General features: G+C 36.3%; 1 protein-coding gene across 1 annotated transcript in view; it reads left to right on the plus strand.

Moving 5' to 3' along the window:
• The window catches only part of SEC63 (SEC63 homolog, protein translocation regulator), a 53,547-nt gene extending 38,288 nt beyond the window's left edge, over nucleotides 1–15,259 (plus strand). The window contains exons 17-21 of the mRNA XM_006777247.2: nucleotides 1,984–2,139; nucleotides 4,949–5,050; nucleotides 8,499–8,597; nucleotides 11,922–12,026; nucleotides 14,189–15,259. Of these exons, the coding sequence (XP_006777310.1) occupies nucleotides 1,984–2,139; nucleotides 4,949–5,050; nucleotides 8,499–8,597; nucleotides 11,922–12,026; nucleotides 14,189–14,332 (606 nt within the window). The 3' untranslated portion in view covers nucleotides 14,333–15,259. The remainder of the gene's footprint in view (nucleotides 1–1,983; nucleotides 2,140–4,948; nucleotides 5,051–8,498; nucleotides 8,598–11,921; nucleotides 12,027–14,188) is intronic.
• The last annotated feature ends 1,401 nt before the right edge of the window (nucleotides 15,260–16,660 follow it).

Raw genomic sequence — 16,660 nt, forward strand, 5'->3', positions numbered from 1 at the left:
TCATGGCCCTGCCAGCACCTGGATTTCAGACTTTTAACCCCCAGAACTGTAAGACAATAAACTTCTGCTGGTTTAAGCTACCAAAAATAAATAAATAAAACATTCTGCAATATTTAATTGTTGATGTATAGAAATGCAGTTATTTTCTAAATATTGACCTTATATCAAAGAGTCTTGATGAATTGACAGTAATTCTCACCATTTGTAGATGTTTTTTAAAAGATTTTCTATGTACACAATTATGCCATCTGGAAATAACAGTTTAGCTTTTTTTTCTTTTTAAATCTGTATGCTCTTCCTTTTTCTGTTAACATACTGGCTAGAACTTTCAGTGTAATGTTGATTAGAAGTGAAGGTGGTTATCCATGTCTTACTGATCTCGGGGAGAAAGCAAACATTATTTCATATTAAGTGTGATGTTAGCTCTAAAGTTTTTGTAGACATCCTTTATCATTTTAAGAAAGTGTTCCCCTCTCTTTCCATGCTGAGAATTTTTATGAACAGATACTGAATTGTATTAAATGCTTTTTAAACTCCATCTAATGAGACAATTTTTTGATTTTTTTCCTTTCTGTTAATATGGTGAATTATATTGATGTGTTAAAATTTTTTAAACCATCATTGCATTACTGGAACAAATCTCATTTGTCATAACATAGTATCCTTTATTTATATTTATCTGGATTTGATCATATTTGTTTAGGATTTCTAAATCTGTTTGTATGAAAAAATATTGGTTTATCATTCTCCTTTCTTGTAATAGCCTTCACATGTTTTGTATTGGGTTTACCTCATTAAACAAATTAGGAAGTAGTTTATCTTTCTTTTTCCTGGAAGAGTATATGTAAGATTGGATTTGTTTCTTTCTTATTTGGAAGAATTATCTAGAGAAGCCATCTGGGTTTAGTTATACAGTTCTTATCCTCAAAATATTCTACTTTTTTCTTAAATCAATTTTCAAAATTGTGTTTTTCAAGGAATTTGTCCATTCTTGAGTTATCAACTTTATTGACATAAAGCTAATAATAATATCCTTAATTTTTAATGTCTTTTGGATCTGTAGTTATGTTTCTTATTCCTAATGTTGGTAATTTGTATTTTTTATCTGTTTTCCCTCTGGTCAGTTAGTCTTGCCTAATAATGCCTATCAATTTTATTTATTTACTATTATTTTAAAGAGAACTTTGGTTTTCTTTCTGAAAAATACAAAATTATCACTGTGATATATTGCCAACTCTCATTTATCTGTATTTGAATTATTCATGTTATGGATTATCCAAGGAAAATTTTTTTGTAAGTCTTTCTTTTTAAAAAAACTATTATTGAAAGTATTACATATATCCCCTGTAGTTTCCCATTGACCCCTTCTAGCATGCTCCCGCTTCCCACTTACCAATTTTATTAATATTTTCAAAGAACTAACTTGGTTTTGTTTGGGTTTCCCTTCTGTATATCTGCTTCCTCTTTAATTGATTTCTGATCTGTTTTATTTCTACTTTTTTTTGCGTTTAATTTTGCTTTTTTTTTTGCTTCTTGAAATAGACTAATAAGTATTTTGTTTGGGATATTAGCTTTCCTTACCGCATTATACTCTATCAGTTATAGAAGATAATATTGAACTATCAAAACAGTACTTTTCTATAAGCTTTCTATTTTCCCTCTTCAAATATATATATTGCATAATGTTTGTTTTTGAAGTATGAGCCATCTTAGCCATTGTGGTAGTATACTTTGCAAATAAGAATAAAATATTTTTATTTTACAAAGTGTAAAATGAATAAAATGACTAACAATAGATAAGCCAAATGTTAAAGCCTTTCAGCCTGACTCCCACATGTTTATAAGTAAGAATGTTTATAATTCTCTAAAATTCTACAGAAGTAGTGAAATTGTGATTTGAGCTATATTAAGTGACATTCAGGGACTCGGAGTCATAGAGTCATTGAGACACTCAGGACCTTTGTGTTTGCTTTTTCCTTTTAGGAAGCTGCAGTAAAGGAAGATGAAGAAGAAGTTTCTGACAAAGGCAGTGATTCTGAAGAAGAAGAAAATAGAGACTCCCAGAGTGAAAAAGAGGATGGTAGTGACAGAGACTCTGATAGAGAGCAAGATGAAAAACAAAACAAAGATGATGAAGCAGTAAGACTTAGGGGTTTAAATAATTGGAATTATAACTCTGATGATAATTTTGGTTTTTGTTATTGTTTATTTGCTTCTTTCTTTGCTTGTCAGTTTGTTTCCAGTATATTTTATAATCCTGTATTTTTTTTTAAATATATTTTATTGATTTTTTACAGAGAGGAAGGGAGAGAGATAGAGAGTTAGAAACATCGATGAGAGAGAAACATCGATCAGCTGCCTCCTGCACATCTCCTACTGGGGATGTGCCCACAACCCAGGTACATGCCCTTGACCGGAATCGAACCTGGGACCTTTCAGTCCGCAGGCCGACGCTCTATCCACTGAGCCAAACCGGTTTCGGCCTGTATTGTTTTTTAGGAATATATTTGAGGAATAGTGGTCAGAATTATAAAGAAAATAGTTTCTAACAAGGATTGGAAATGCTAATTTTCTTGCTATTTTTTAAAATGTTTTTATTGATTTCAGAGAGAGGGATAGATAAAAACACCTTGGCTGCCTCCTGCACACCCTCTACGGGGGATTGAGCTTGCAACCCAGGCATGTGCCCTGACCGGGAATTGAACCAGTGACCTTCTGTGGGACAGTGCTCAACCAACTGAGCAACACCAGCTGGCTAATTTTCTTAAAGTTTAGATTGCTAAGTACATTAGGATCCGGGTCTGAGGTGACGTCAGTTCAGTCTCTTAAAGCAGTTTTCAGTTCTAGAGATGTCTGGAAGTATGAGTAAAGAAAAGTGGGTTATGAAATAGGTATCAGTTTACTGGGAAGAGTCTTTCAGAAGTTCAATGTAATGGTTAGGGTAAAGAAACATTACTGTTAACTCTAATGTCAAGAGGTTGGTTAAGGGAAATGCTAACATTTATAGAAAGCCACCTTATTTCAAGAGGTATATTGGACATTAAGGAAAGAGGAGTTTCTTAATAAGATTGTGAAGTTATAGAGAATAGAAAAAAAATCTCATGGCATGGCATTAAGTTGCACATGATTTATGGGAGGACAATAGAAAAGAATATTTGGTGGACAAATAATGGTTATTACAAATTCCCTGTAAATGATCTCTAATTGATCAGCTGTTTTCTTTATGTTTGTGTTGTTCTTTTTGACTGAGCCATTTATCTAAAATAAGTGGTTTAGGAGAGAAAAAGAGATTCCCTGAATAATCTCTGAGGCAAAAGCAGAGTCAAAAAAAGAAGAAAAGATAAAGGGCAAAGATGAAAGTAAAGGAAATAATGTACCTGCTCTTGGGAGTGGTGGGGGAAAAAATAAGGATGATTGTTTTTTAAAAAAATATATTTTTATTGATTTCAGAGAGAAAGGGAGAGAGAGAGAGAAACAGAGACATTAATGATGAGAGAACCATTGATCGGCTGCCTCCTGCATGCCCCCCACTGGTGACCAAGCCCTCAACCCAAGCATGTGCCCCGACTGGGAATCAAACCATGACCCCTAGTTCACAGGTCGACACTCAACCACTGAGCCACGCAGGCTGAGCCATACTTTGGGAATTAAGCTCATAGTCAGAAAATTAAAACCTATCAAATTATCCCCAGCCTTGCTTTGAGAAAGAGTTTACATATTCCTTTCTGAGTCTATTAGGGTTAGAAGAGTATATTCTTAGGATTCAAGTCTCTTCAGATGACCAAAAATACATTCATTCAATTGACAAAAATTATACAAATAACATAATTATTCATTATCTGTCATATTCCAAGCACTGCATTAGATGACAGGAGGGCAAAGCCAAATGTGAAACAGTTTCTGCCCTTGAATGATAGTAGGGTAGTGGGCAAGGCGGTAAACAAAACATGAGAGTACAAAAGAAATTATGCACATTTAGAGCAGGGCGCAGTTATAGCACCAAGGAGAGAGCAGAAGGAAATTGGTGGAATTTATGGACTTATACTTCAGGCTTTAGATCAGCGATTCTCAACCTGTGGGTCACTATCCCTTTGGGAATCGAACGATCCTTTTACAGGGGTCGCCTAAGACCATTGGAAAACACATACATAATTACATATTGTTTTTGTGATTAATCACTACGCTTTAATTATGTTCAATTTGTAACAATGAAAATACATCCTGCATATCAGATATTTACATTACAATTCATAACAGTAGCAAAATTACAGTTATGAAGTAGCAACGAAAATAATTTTATGGTTGGGGGTCACCACAACATGAGGAACTGTATTAAAGGGTTGTGGCATTAGGAAGGTTGAGAACCACTGCTTTAGATGCTCCTGAAAGAATAGTGAGTAGGAATTTGTCAGGTAGAGAAAGAGGAAACAAAAATGGAAACGGTTTAGGAGAAGTGAAATAGCTTTGTGAGTTCAGAGAAGTCTAGGTCGTTTGAAATGACTGTAATAGAGTGCAAGGAGGAAGGCAGTGATTGGAGACTGGAGAGATGGGCCAGGTCAGATTGTGAATGGAACTGTGGTCATGCTAAACGAGTTAGAATTGATTCATGAAAAGTAGTGTTGTAAATTTTGAGCAGGGACATGATCAGATTGGTGGGACTGAACTTAGCAGTAGTTAGCATTTTCAGGAATAATCCTATATAATAAAAGGTTAATATGCAAATTGTCCCCTCAACCAGGAGTTAAACTAGGGGGCGAGGCCGCTGGCTAACCGCCTGTGGCCCCTCCTCCCCCGGCCAGCCTGGGCCAATCTCAGCCTGACTGGGGCGGATCGGCTGGACCCCACCTGTGCATGAATTCGTGCCCTGGGCCTCTAGTATAGAATAAGATGGAAGCTCCTCAAAATGATTGAAAACATACTTGACTTCATTTAATTTTTATTTTACTAGGAGTGGCAAGAATTACAACAAAGTATACAGCGAAAGGAAAGAGCTCTACTGGAAACCAAATCAAAGATAACACATCCTGTTTATAGTCTTTACTTTCCCGAGGTGAGTTACACATGGCCTAGTGTTTTCCTTATTCCATTCACTTTCTCTTCATATATACTCAGTTGCCATTTATCCTTTTGTGGTGGGTACTGGCTCAGATGTGCTAAATGAGGTCTGTTCTTATTAGGCCTCATTTCTGAAGCATATATTTCTTTTTTTAAGGCATGTTTTTTATTGATTATAGAGAGAGAAAGGGAGAGGGAGAGAGAAATAGAAACATTAATGATGAGAGAATCATCGATCGGCCGCCTCCTGCACACCTATTGGGGATCAATGCCAGACCCCAGGCATATGCCCTGATAGGATATTGAACCATGAAGGATATATCTCTGTATGAATTATGTGTTTAAAAAGAGGATTGTTAACTTTTTAAGAACTTTTGTGGTTCTCTGTGCATGTGTACAGATTACTAAGGGTTGTGTTTTATGATTTCTCATTAACAGTTCAGGCAGCTACTCATATAAATGCATATTTTGGCTCTAGCTAGGTAGCTATTGTGCATCTTTCACTTCTGTCAGGTTTTAAATAGGATGACAATTCTTAAACTTTTCCCATGGGCTTTCTTTGTGAGTCCTGTACTGGCTGCCTAGAGCTACTAAACTTGCTGTGGTCCCAGTAATTGCCTCAGACTTTGGCAGTTGTGGGACCAGCTAAAGGTCAGTAATTGTGAGTGTGGCTGAGCCTCTGGCTCAGGTCAGGTCATTGCAATGCTGCTTGTTCCCTTGTCCTTGTTTACTTTGTGCTTGTGGTCTGCTCAACCTTTGATCTCCTTGATAGGCTCTATTTGTCTTTCAAATGAATGGGATTTGCTTGACATTTCACTTCTGTAGATGATTCTCTCTGTGGCTAGAGGTTAAGAACTAGTTGCCTCAGTTCAGGGAAGCCGTTCCGCAGATTGCCTCACAGCTTTGCCATAGAACCTATGTTTACCACTCCTGTTTGGCAGGTGATTTCATGTATAACCCTGCTTTCTGCTCTGTCAATGCAGAGTTGCTGGGAGCTGCTGAAAGCAAATTCCTAAGTAATTTGGCTTTCCTAATAATTAATGAGTTGCTCTGACAGACTTTTGTTGTGACTTGGTGAGACGTCAGCCCAGGATTCCATCTTAATGCACACGCTGATCCATGGCATGTCCTGAACATTAGCCCATCTGTTAGGGGCATTTTTCCCATTGCATTGGTCGTCTGCTAACCACAGGGCTCCTGAAATCAAGCAAATAAGTTCACTCAGTGATTTATTTTTAAAAGTGCAATGGGATTCTTTAAGCTGCATAATTTTTATCCTTGTAACAGTTTCATTTTAGACCATGCTTAGTTAACAGGCAAAATATTCATTCACTTTCTTAGAACATTTTAGCAGTAAAAATACCTTTTCTCAACATAATCTGCATCTGCATGTTAAGCATCTCAAAGTACCATTTATCAGATACTATTTATTTAGGACTTTTCTAATGTTTACCTGTCTACTTCCCAAGTATCTACCCAACTACCCTAACTTCCACACTACCCACTTAAAGATTTATATTAATACTTGACTTTCATATTATTGAAACTCATTTACTATATTTATATTTAACATGTTAAGAATGGTTGGGAATCATACACAACAGAAAAACAATTTTAACGTGCAAATAACTCTGGGTAGAGCATCTTTTCCACTTTTAGGATGTGCATTAGAGTTTAGGCACAGGTGCCATGCCACAGATTGATATTCTCATGCTTCTTAATAAATATTCTGGAATGAGTCTCGTTTTAATAAGTAGCCTGGGAGAAGGAAGGGGAGGCATTCTCCAAGTGGAGAAGTAAAGAAGAAATGCATGTTCTTGAACATATCTCTGTGCTTCCTATGTTACATGCATGTTCTGACCGTGAAATGTCACAACTACCTAAATAACAGAGGCCTTTACCTCACTTCACTAATAACCATAACTTATTTATTACTATCTTTTTGCTAGACATTCTAACATATTTTACTTGTATGATCTCAGTTCATCTTTACTACACAGCCTGGGGTAGGCACTCATCATTGAACAGAAGAGAAAAGCAATGGTTAGAGGAATGAAATAATCCAGGCCTGTGTGGCTTTAAAACATAATTGGCAAACTGCAGCATGCAGACAGATCTGCTTCCCTCCCACTCTTGTGAATGAAGTTTTATTGTAAATGTTTTACTGGAACACAGCCACATTCACTCTTGCCCTGCTACAATGGCAGAGTTCAGTAGTTAAAACAGACTCTATGGCCCACAAAGCCCAGGTATTAATACTCCACTTTCAGGCACTTATGTTTTTACCTACTTTGTGTGTGCAAAACACACAGATAAACTTATATACATACACATATACCTGTTGTGGTCGTCCTAACCCTCAGGTGAAGCTGAGGTTGGGTTAATCATGTAACATGTTCTTGTGATTTATTTATTCTGCTTATTAATGTTGTATTACTTTTTTTAAATTGCTTTTAAGTCATTTAAACAAAAGAGCTTTTAATGTTAATGCCTCACGGTTAAAATAAAATGGGAAGTGCAAGTGATTTTAGCTTAAACACAAACATTTTTCCTATGAAACTTCAGTAAAAAGTTATTTTTTTTATTTAGAATAGTCTGTTGTTGTTTTGGTTAAGTATTTAGAATATTCTAGAGTTAATTTTATTGTTGGCTCCAAAACATTTTTTAAGCTATTTTATAAAGATAACTGTTCTAAGCAGATGACTAAACAACCACTGATGTACTGTAATGTAGTGATGGTAACAAGCAGACTGGAGCTCAGTGCTTCCAGGCTGCTTCGTCATCTGTTTTTGTGTGTGTTTTTTTTTAGTTTTTCTGTCTCTGTTGGTTCTCCCTGATGTCCCTGCTGTGCTTTCTGGTGGCAGGTGTTTTTGTTTTGTTTTTAACCAGCTTCTTTTCTGTTTCTAATCTTTTATGAAGTACACCTAAAAATGCTGAACTTATTCATATAAAAATCATGTGCAGTGAAAGGTGTAGACTCTCAGATTTCAAGATGGTCTCTTATGAGTAATGTGTTTCAATTTATTGATTTCTCATTTGGTTTCCCAAGTCTCTCCCACTCCTACTTTCTGGCTTTTGCTTATTACTAGCTGAGGTTACTAAGATTATTTGCTAGATGCTATTGTAATAGTTTATACTGTTTTCTTTTTTTAGAATATCTTCTTTTTTAGTTTTCTTAAGGTTAATCAGGGGTTTTTAATACAGAGGCCCACTGATAGGGCCTAAGAGGCCATTGGAAACCCCAAAGTTCGATACAAAATTCTTTTGGAGAGCAGATCTACAAATGGATAAGAAAAATTTATTTGTTCAGTAAATATTTCTTATACATCTATTTTGTACAATACAACAATGACTAAAACAAGGATAATACCTCTTAATTGAAACAAGGCAAAACTGTTTCTCTAGTTCTTTCTGATAATTTATACTCTTTTTTTCGTTTGCAGGAAAAACAAGAATGGTGGTGGCTTTATATTGCAGATAGGAAGGAGCAGACACTAATATCTATGCCATATCATGTGTGTACACTGAAAGATACAGAAGAGGTAACTGTCCAACAATAGTATTTTAGTTTTTACAAATGTACAGCATCTCATCGTCATGCTGCTTCATAGAATTTGTCTTTAGAAAACAGTTTATCATATTTGGCTTATTGCATTTTAAGACATTTTAAACTATTCTCTGATGTCTCCTGGGGGAAGGTCATTTAAAATTTATAAAGTTTGAATGGCTAAGGTAGGCAACTTGGTCAGTCTTTGAAAACACTTGTTTTCAACTTATTTTTGGAGGTTTTCACCTAGTCTACGAACATATGCCTTTCCTTCTCTCTAGAATTTCATTGCATTGTACAAAAATGTATGGTTAGTGCTAAGTTATATACCTTTCCTAAAAATGTAAGAATGGGTGATTAGATTTTTAGTGTGGAATTATTGATTATGTGGCATTGGCCACTGTTGTGATGAACATATTTTACCCCTTGGGAACGCTTTTTTTTATTCTTGATTTTTTTTCTACTCCTCACCCAAGGAGTGAGGATATTTTTTCCATTGCTTTTTAGAGAGTAGAAGGGAGCGCAGAGGGGGATAGAGAGAGGAGAGAGTAACATCGATGTGAGAGAGACACATCAATTGATTGCCTCCTGCACACACCTTGACTGGGGTCTGGGATTGAACCTACAACTCAGATATGTGCCCTTGACTGGGAATCAAACCTGGGACCCTTTAGTGCATGGGCTGAAGCTCTAACCACTCAACCACGTGAGCTAGGGCTAGTTTTGTTTTTAAATTCAGGATCCAATCAAAGATCACATATTACATTTGGTTGCCATTCTTCTTTAGAACACTTCCTTGGCCTTTTTCTTTTTCAATTTTTCATGCCATTGATATTTTTGAAGAGTCTAGGCAAGGCATTTTGTAGAATATTCCTTTGTTTGAATTTGTCTCATTAGTTACTCATGGTTGTATTCATCTTCAATATTTTTGGCCAAAATACTACACAGATGCTGTAACCTTAGTGCATTACATCAAGGGCATAAATGTAACAGTTCTTCCCATATTGCTGATATTATGGTTGATCATTTAGTTAAAGCTTTTCACTCTTGTGAAAGCTATTTTTTCCCCCCTAACCTGGGGAGGCGGGGGAGGTGATACTTGGATACCATGTGACTATCCTGTTCTTCAACAGTCTCTTAGCCACTCATTGTAGCATACATTGCTGATTCTTGCCTGCATCAATTTTTACTCTGCTGGTTGTATTCAGTGTAGTTTTAATGAGTGAATCTGAAGATTGAAAATCAGGGTGTTTGAATTGTATTTCATTTTGTATCTGTTTGTAACTGTTGTTCTTTTTTGTCAGGTTATTGGTCTTTTAATTGGTTTTAGATTTTTTTTTAATGTTAAGAAAGTAGCCCTTTGTTATATGTATAGCAAATGTTTTCTCCCCAGTTTGTTTTACTATTACGATTGTTTTTACCAAGAAAAATTATACATGTTTGCTTATCCATTTACTTATTTGGAGTTTTTTTAATAATGTGATGAAGTAATTTTTCTTTTATGATTTTTAGGTTTTGTATTTTAGTTGTTAGGAAGACCAAACTGTGAGATCAATAAAAAAAGAGATTCTCCCATCATATTTTTCTAGTTTGTATTAATGTCATATTTTTAAAAATTTAAAAAATAATAATTAAGTTGATTTTTAGAGAGAAAGAGAGAGAGAGGGAGAGAAACATAGACATCAGTGTGTTGTTTCATTTATTTAAGCATTCATTGGTTGATTCTTGTATGTGCCTTGATAGGAAGTCAAACCCACAACCTTGGTGTATCCTCATGATGCTCTAACCAACTAAGCTACCCAATTGGGGCTTAATGGCATATTGTAATACGTAATCTTGCCTACAAAATCTGAATTTTGGAGATTGGAGGCAGATAACCAGAAATTCCAAATGTTATCTTAAATATGTATTCTTCCTTTGTCCAAGTAGAATTAAAACTTCTAAGACTCTGTAACTCTGTATTTGAAGTTTATGATTAGATAGGAAATAAAATATCTTCTTGACCTTTTAAGGCATTGGGCATTTGTAAAGGAAAAACACAACTTCTCCTGTGTTTCTGCTTCACTCAATCACATTACTAACAACCTCACAACACTCTGACACAGATGTGTGGTTTGCCCCCCACACCAAGCAATTCTGTCATGCCAGCTGAGTGTCCTTCAGTTTAACTAAATGCTGCCAGTATAGCTGGATAGTGTCAGATCTCACCAGCTAAGATCAGTCCCACAAGACTGCTGTTCCCCCACTTTCCCACTTCAGGTGCCACTCACAAGTCCTAGGTTGTCACCTGTACTTCTCACCAAATGGCTAAAAACCAGGGTCCCATGACTCCCTCCCTGGATTCAGTAATTTTCCAGAATGGCTCACAGAACTCAAGGAAACACGTGTACCATTTTGTTATAAAAGAATATGATAAAGAATATAAAGAACGTCCATATGCAAGAGATAGATAAGAAAGGTATGTGGGAAGGGGCATGGAGCTGTCATGCTCTTTTTGAGTATACACTCTCCCAGCACCTCCATGTGTTGACAGTCTCAGAAGCTCCCCTGAACCCCTTGTTTGGGAATTTTTATGGAGGCTTCATCATATAGGTGTGATTGATCATTAACTCAATTTCCAGCCCTTCTCTGGAGAATGGGGTCAGGGACTGAAAGTTCCAAGCCTCTCTAATCATGGCTTGTCTTTCTGGTGACCAGTTCCTATCTAGGAGTCCACCAGGAGTCACCTCATTCGAGTAAAACATTCCTATCACCCAGGAAATTTCAAAGGATTTACGAACCAGGATCAGAGAGCAAATATTAGAACAAAAGATGCTCTAGTGTGCTTGTCACTTAGAAAGTTATAGGGATTTGAGGAGCTTTGTGCCAGGAACCATCAGCAGGGACCAATATATATATATATTCTATTATTTCATACCATTTATTTTAGAAATAAGTAAATTTACCTTTCTGGTGAAGTCTATTTTATTTCAACATTTCATTTTACTTTTATATCTTACCTGCTTCATCTCTTCAAGTTGTCAGGGTGTGATGGTCAACAAAGAACTTTGTTGCTTTAAATATACTTTCTTAAATTATGGTGATACAAATTAACCCTATCAATTCTGCCTAATTTTATTTCCTTTTGTATAGTATATATAATGTATGACATAAGTATCATATACATATTTGCTGTTGTTAGAACTTTTGTAGCATTTGTTAGGCTGTCATCTGAGTAAACACCTAGCTATTAAATACTCTGGTGAAGGAATTTTAGGAGTGCTGTGGTGTTTTTTCCACTCCTCAAGATACAGATTTTAAGTGCTAATTTTTCTTCCAGGTAGAACTGAAGTTTCCTGCACCAGGCAAGCCTGGAAATTATCAGTATACAGTGTTTTTGAGATCAGACTCCTATATGGGTTTGGATCAGATAAAACCTTTGAAGGTAAGTATAGTGACTCTTCAGTAAATGTGGTTATCTATTTGAAGAAGTGTAAAATGTAGAGAAATGGAAAAAGAGTTCATCTCAAATTTTATATATGATACATTTGATGGACTATTCTTTCAGTAATAAACCAAATTTGTTGAGTTAAAGGGGTGTTAACGATTTAGAATCTCAGATATAAATTACTGTAATAATTTAGAATCTTGACTATAAATTACTTAAGTGATACCTTTTAATGTGCTGTAACTTTATAGGGGTTCTGTTTTCTTTAGAAAAGGATAATGTGTTTTCCCACAGATTCTCTTGGCCCGTTTATTAAGTTTTCTTTCTTTTAAGGAGATTATTTAGGTTACTGTAATAGGGAAAAGGTTCATTGTATCAAAAGGAAGGGGCTCTCGATAAACAAGCGTGTCATCCTCAAGTTTTATGGGGGTCATGAGGAAAAATGGAGATGGTCCTACCTTGGCATTTAAGAGGGCAGAGGATCCTTTGCACTTAGTCATCTCCCAGAACACAAAAGAATGGGGAAATTTCTCAACTGGTGTTGCTCAGATAAAGGTCAACGTTGTCAAAATAAAGTATGTAAAACATTTAGCACAGAGACTTAGAGCTCATAGTGGAGACTTCTAAGTGACAACAGTTGTTTAGAATAAACAGAAGAGTAAAAGCTACCCTTTAAAGACCCCATCGCTAGGAATTTCCTCATGGACAGCTGCTCCATATTCATTTTTTTGAATATTTATTCTAGTTCTGTGAAATATGCCATTGGTATCTTGATAGGAATTGCATTGAATCTATAGATTTCTTAGGGCAGTATGGACATTTTAATGATGTTAATTCTTCCTATTTATGAACGTAGTATATGCTTCCACTTATTTGTATCTTCTTCAGTTTCTTTCTTCAGTGTCTTATAATTTTCTGAGTGAGGTCTTTTACATACTTGGTTAAATTTATTCCTAGGTTTTTTATTTTATTTTTTTTATGCAATTGTAAATGGGGTTGTTTTCTTAAGTTTCCTTTTCTGATGGTTCATTATTGGTATATACAGATGCTGTTTGTTAATTTTCAAAGTAATTTATTCTTTAGCATTTTAGAGCATATACTCTGTGTAAGTGTCATTTGAACCACACTCCCCTTAGTGTTTACTGCAGTTATTTTGCTGCAGGATTTTTGTGAAAGCATTCTGTTGGCTTAGGAAGATTGTGCTGCAGTATCATTTCATGTGGACTGGCGTCCCAGAGTAAAGGGAGCCAGTAAAGGCACACCTCTTTTCCCACAAGGGCACCATATGTCTTTCCCTTGGCTGTAGAATTGCTTCACGAGTCTGGAGGCTACAAAATACCTCTTTGAAAGTCACATTTGAGTTTTTTCCCCTCAGCAGAAGACATGAAGACATCACTCATTGTTCTTGCTCAGGAATTACAATTACTAATCTTTCATGCCACACAATAAATAGTATAGTTTCTATAAAATCAAACTATAAAACAGAAATTTAACTACATTTACATGTTAGTAGATTTACCTTCTTATTTCTGGGATGAATGTCTGTTCTAAGTGAATACTTCAAATTTAGAGTTATGACCATAAAATCTAGTCCTATATAATAAAAGCCTAATATGCTAAGTGTCCGGTCGTCCGGTTGTTCGTTCAATCAAAGCATAATATGCTAATGATATGCTAAAGCTGCTCAACCGCTGGCTATGCCATGCACTGACCACCGGGGGCAGACAGTCGACTGGTCGATCAGTTGCTATGATGTCCACTGGCCACCAGGAGGCAGACGCTCTGACTGGTAGGTTAGCTTGCTGCTGGGGTCAGGCTGATCGGGATTGAGCGAGATAGGCTGGACACGCTCTGGAGCTCTCCTGCGGTCCCTCCCCAGCTGGCCAACTTCCTATGTTCCTCTCTGGCCCTGATGGTGCACCGGTGGGGTCCCTCGGCCTGGCCTGTGCCCTCTTGCAATCCGGAACCCCTTGGGGGATGTCGGAGGGCCCATTTTGGCCCAGTCCCGCAGGCCAGGCTGAGGAATCGCACTGGTGCACGAATTCATGCACTGGGCCTCTAGTTATTTATAACTGCTTTGGTCAAAGAAAACCTTTTTTTTTTTTAATCAGTTATATCTATCAACATTTCTGTTGTCTACATTTAATTCTTCTTTATAGTTGGAAGTTCATGAGGCTAAACCTGTGCCAGAAAATCATCCACAGTGGGACACAGCAATAGAGGGGGATGAAGACCAGGAGGACAGCGAGGGCTTTGAAGATAGCTTTGAGGAAGAGGAAGAAGAAGAGGAAGATGATGACTAAGCAAGACTACAAATGGACCATATTTGCACATGTTTGCAATTTTTTGCTGTTTTGGAAGTGTATAATAAACCAGAAACAGTGCAGAACTGATGTTGAGGGAGGTATTCTTTCCTAGAAATGGATGCATACTATAACATAGGCAGTGCTGGTGCCTTGGTACAGTCTGAAAAATGCTTAAGGCTTGTTAAAGCCTTTCAAGTATGGGAGGGTGCATTTACTTCATCTGCAAATGATAATAAACCCTTTGTTATAATGTCCAGAAGTGTGGGCTATGTATTATCTGATCAATTTATGGTCCCAGTAAAAGAAAAAGTACATGAAAAACAGTCTATAAATGAGCAACTTCTTTGTTCAGTTTTAGTTTTAGCAAACAAAGTATGATAAACATCACAACTCTGGTTTAAGTAACATCTGCTCAAGTTTTCATCTTGGTAAGCGCTATCATTTATTGACATTTTGCAGTGATGCAAGATTATTTATCACAGTTCCATTTATAGCTTTAAACTTTTTATTTTTAGCTGTCATCATCATAAGTTGGCATTCTCTCACATTCCACATTAAATAGAGGGCTACATTTTGGGATTTTCATTTCTTAATTTCCCAGCATTAATAGACAGATTATTAAAATGACTTTTAATGGCTTAAAACATTTTTAAGCCTCTGTTTGAGCAGATCAGTGCAGGATCTAGTTCTTTTATAAGCTATAGATCTAAAAATGATTGTGGGACCATATGTTCTCTAATGTGGTGGCTTACGTTATTAAACCTTTTTTTAAAGGTTCATTATAAAAGCTGAAACACATTCATAGCTTTTAATCTACCTGATTTTATCACAAGCCTTTTAAGGAAAAATATATATAAATGCAGAGGAGGCATTTTTTGTATTCATTTTGGACTCCTGTCAATAAAATAGAAGTTTGACTCGTTTTACGTTTGTAATGGTGTGTGTCTTTTTACTCCCAGAGAAAGGATATAATAGGATAATTCTTTTATTTTCCAACTAAAAATTTAATATTGTACATTACTGCTGAAGTGACTGCTCTTTCTATATACCATAGAAAACCCACGAATGGGAGGATTTTCCCTCTCACACTAGATCCTAGAAGGAGAGTGCTCATAAAGAGTAGGAATGTATATGTGATGAATCGTTGAAGTAGGATGAATATTTTCATGACTAGGTATGGAGGCAGCATAAGTTTCTAATATTATAGGACTGATTGTAATAATACTGTCCTATCAAAATCTTCATAGGCCAAAGTACTATCGGAATACTAATTTGTGACCTTGTGTATTTAAAAGTTTGCCACTTTCCATGCAGAATTAGTACTGGTATTTTGTTACTGCAGTAATTGGAAATCAAACTTGAAAATTACCAGAAACATGAATTTTTTGGGGGTTCTAAATTGAGGATGTATTCTTTTCTGAGATACAGTGAAAGTAGTCTTTCCATTGGAACTTTAATCACCTGTTTTTCTTTTTTAAAGGTGTGAGACCCTTCCTTGGCAGGCAGGAGTGCCATTGAGGATTCGTTTCATTTTACAAGTCAGGAGTAGGTTTAATTTTTGAGTCGGGTTTGACTGGGAAGCTCCGGTGGGAGTGAGCCAGCCTGTAGCATCAGTGAAAGGGGAGGCTAGAGAATGCGTGTGGCGTGAAGGCAAAGTGAGCAAACCAAACTGTGTAACATGCATAGGTCATGGTTCTCGTGAAAAATTCTTCCAAGAGGAATGTCTATTCTATTGGCTATTTTCTCTTAAAGAGGCTTTATCAGTTTATTGAAATAACTGGCTTCTTTCTGTTTGACTCTAGTAAAGGATGATTTCACAACCCAGTAACTCCCCACAGTGCTGACCACAACAGCATCACCTCAACCCACCACTCGGTTTTCCTTTGCCCTTCTGGTGATATACAGGGTGGGGCAAAAGTAGGCTTACAGCTGTTCATATGGAAAATAATGCAATAATTAATAAATAATACAATAATAAACTGTTTCATGTACTCACGACTATAAACCTACTTTTGCCCCACCCTGTATGTGTACTTCCCAATAAGATAAGTACATTTTTCTCTAATGAGTACATTAAGTAAACTCTTTCCATACCACAGTAATGAAAGACTTGAGCCTTCGGGTTATGGTTCATCTTTCCAACAAGTCTGGAAACTGCATCCCATTTTTCTTTCCCTTAACTGAGATTTACTAGTGCGAACTGACTTAAATGTACCCTGGTTTGCATTTAATCTAATGGAAACCCTTATTGAGTGTAGTTCCCGTTTTTGTTCCCATCAAGAAAGTGACATTTTGTCATCAGGATACATGAACATATAGGTGAAA

The sequence above is a fragment of the Myotis davidii genome, unplaced genomic scaffold (genome assembly GCF_000327345.1).
Source record: "Myotis davidii unplaced genomic scaffold, ASM32734v1 scaffold68, whole genome shotgun sequence".
NCBI classification, from domain to species: domain Eukaryota; kingdom Metazoa; phylum Chordata; class Mammalia; order Chiroptera; family Vespertilionidae; genus Myotis; species Myotis davidii.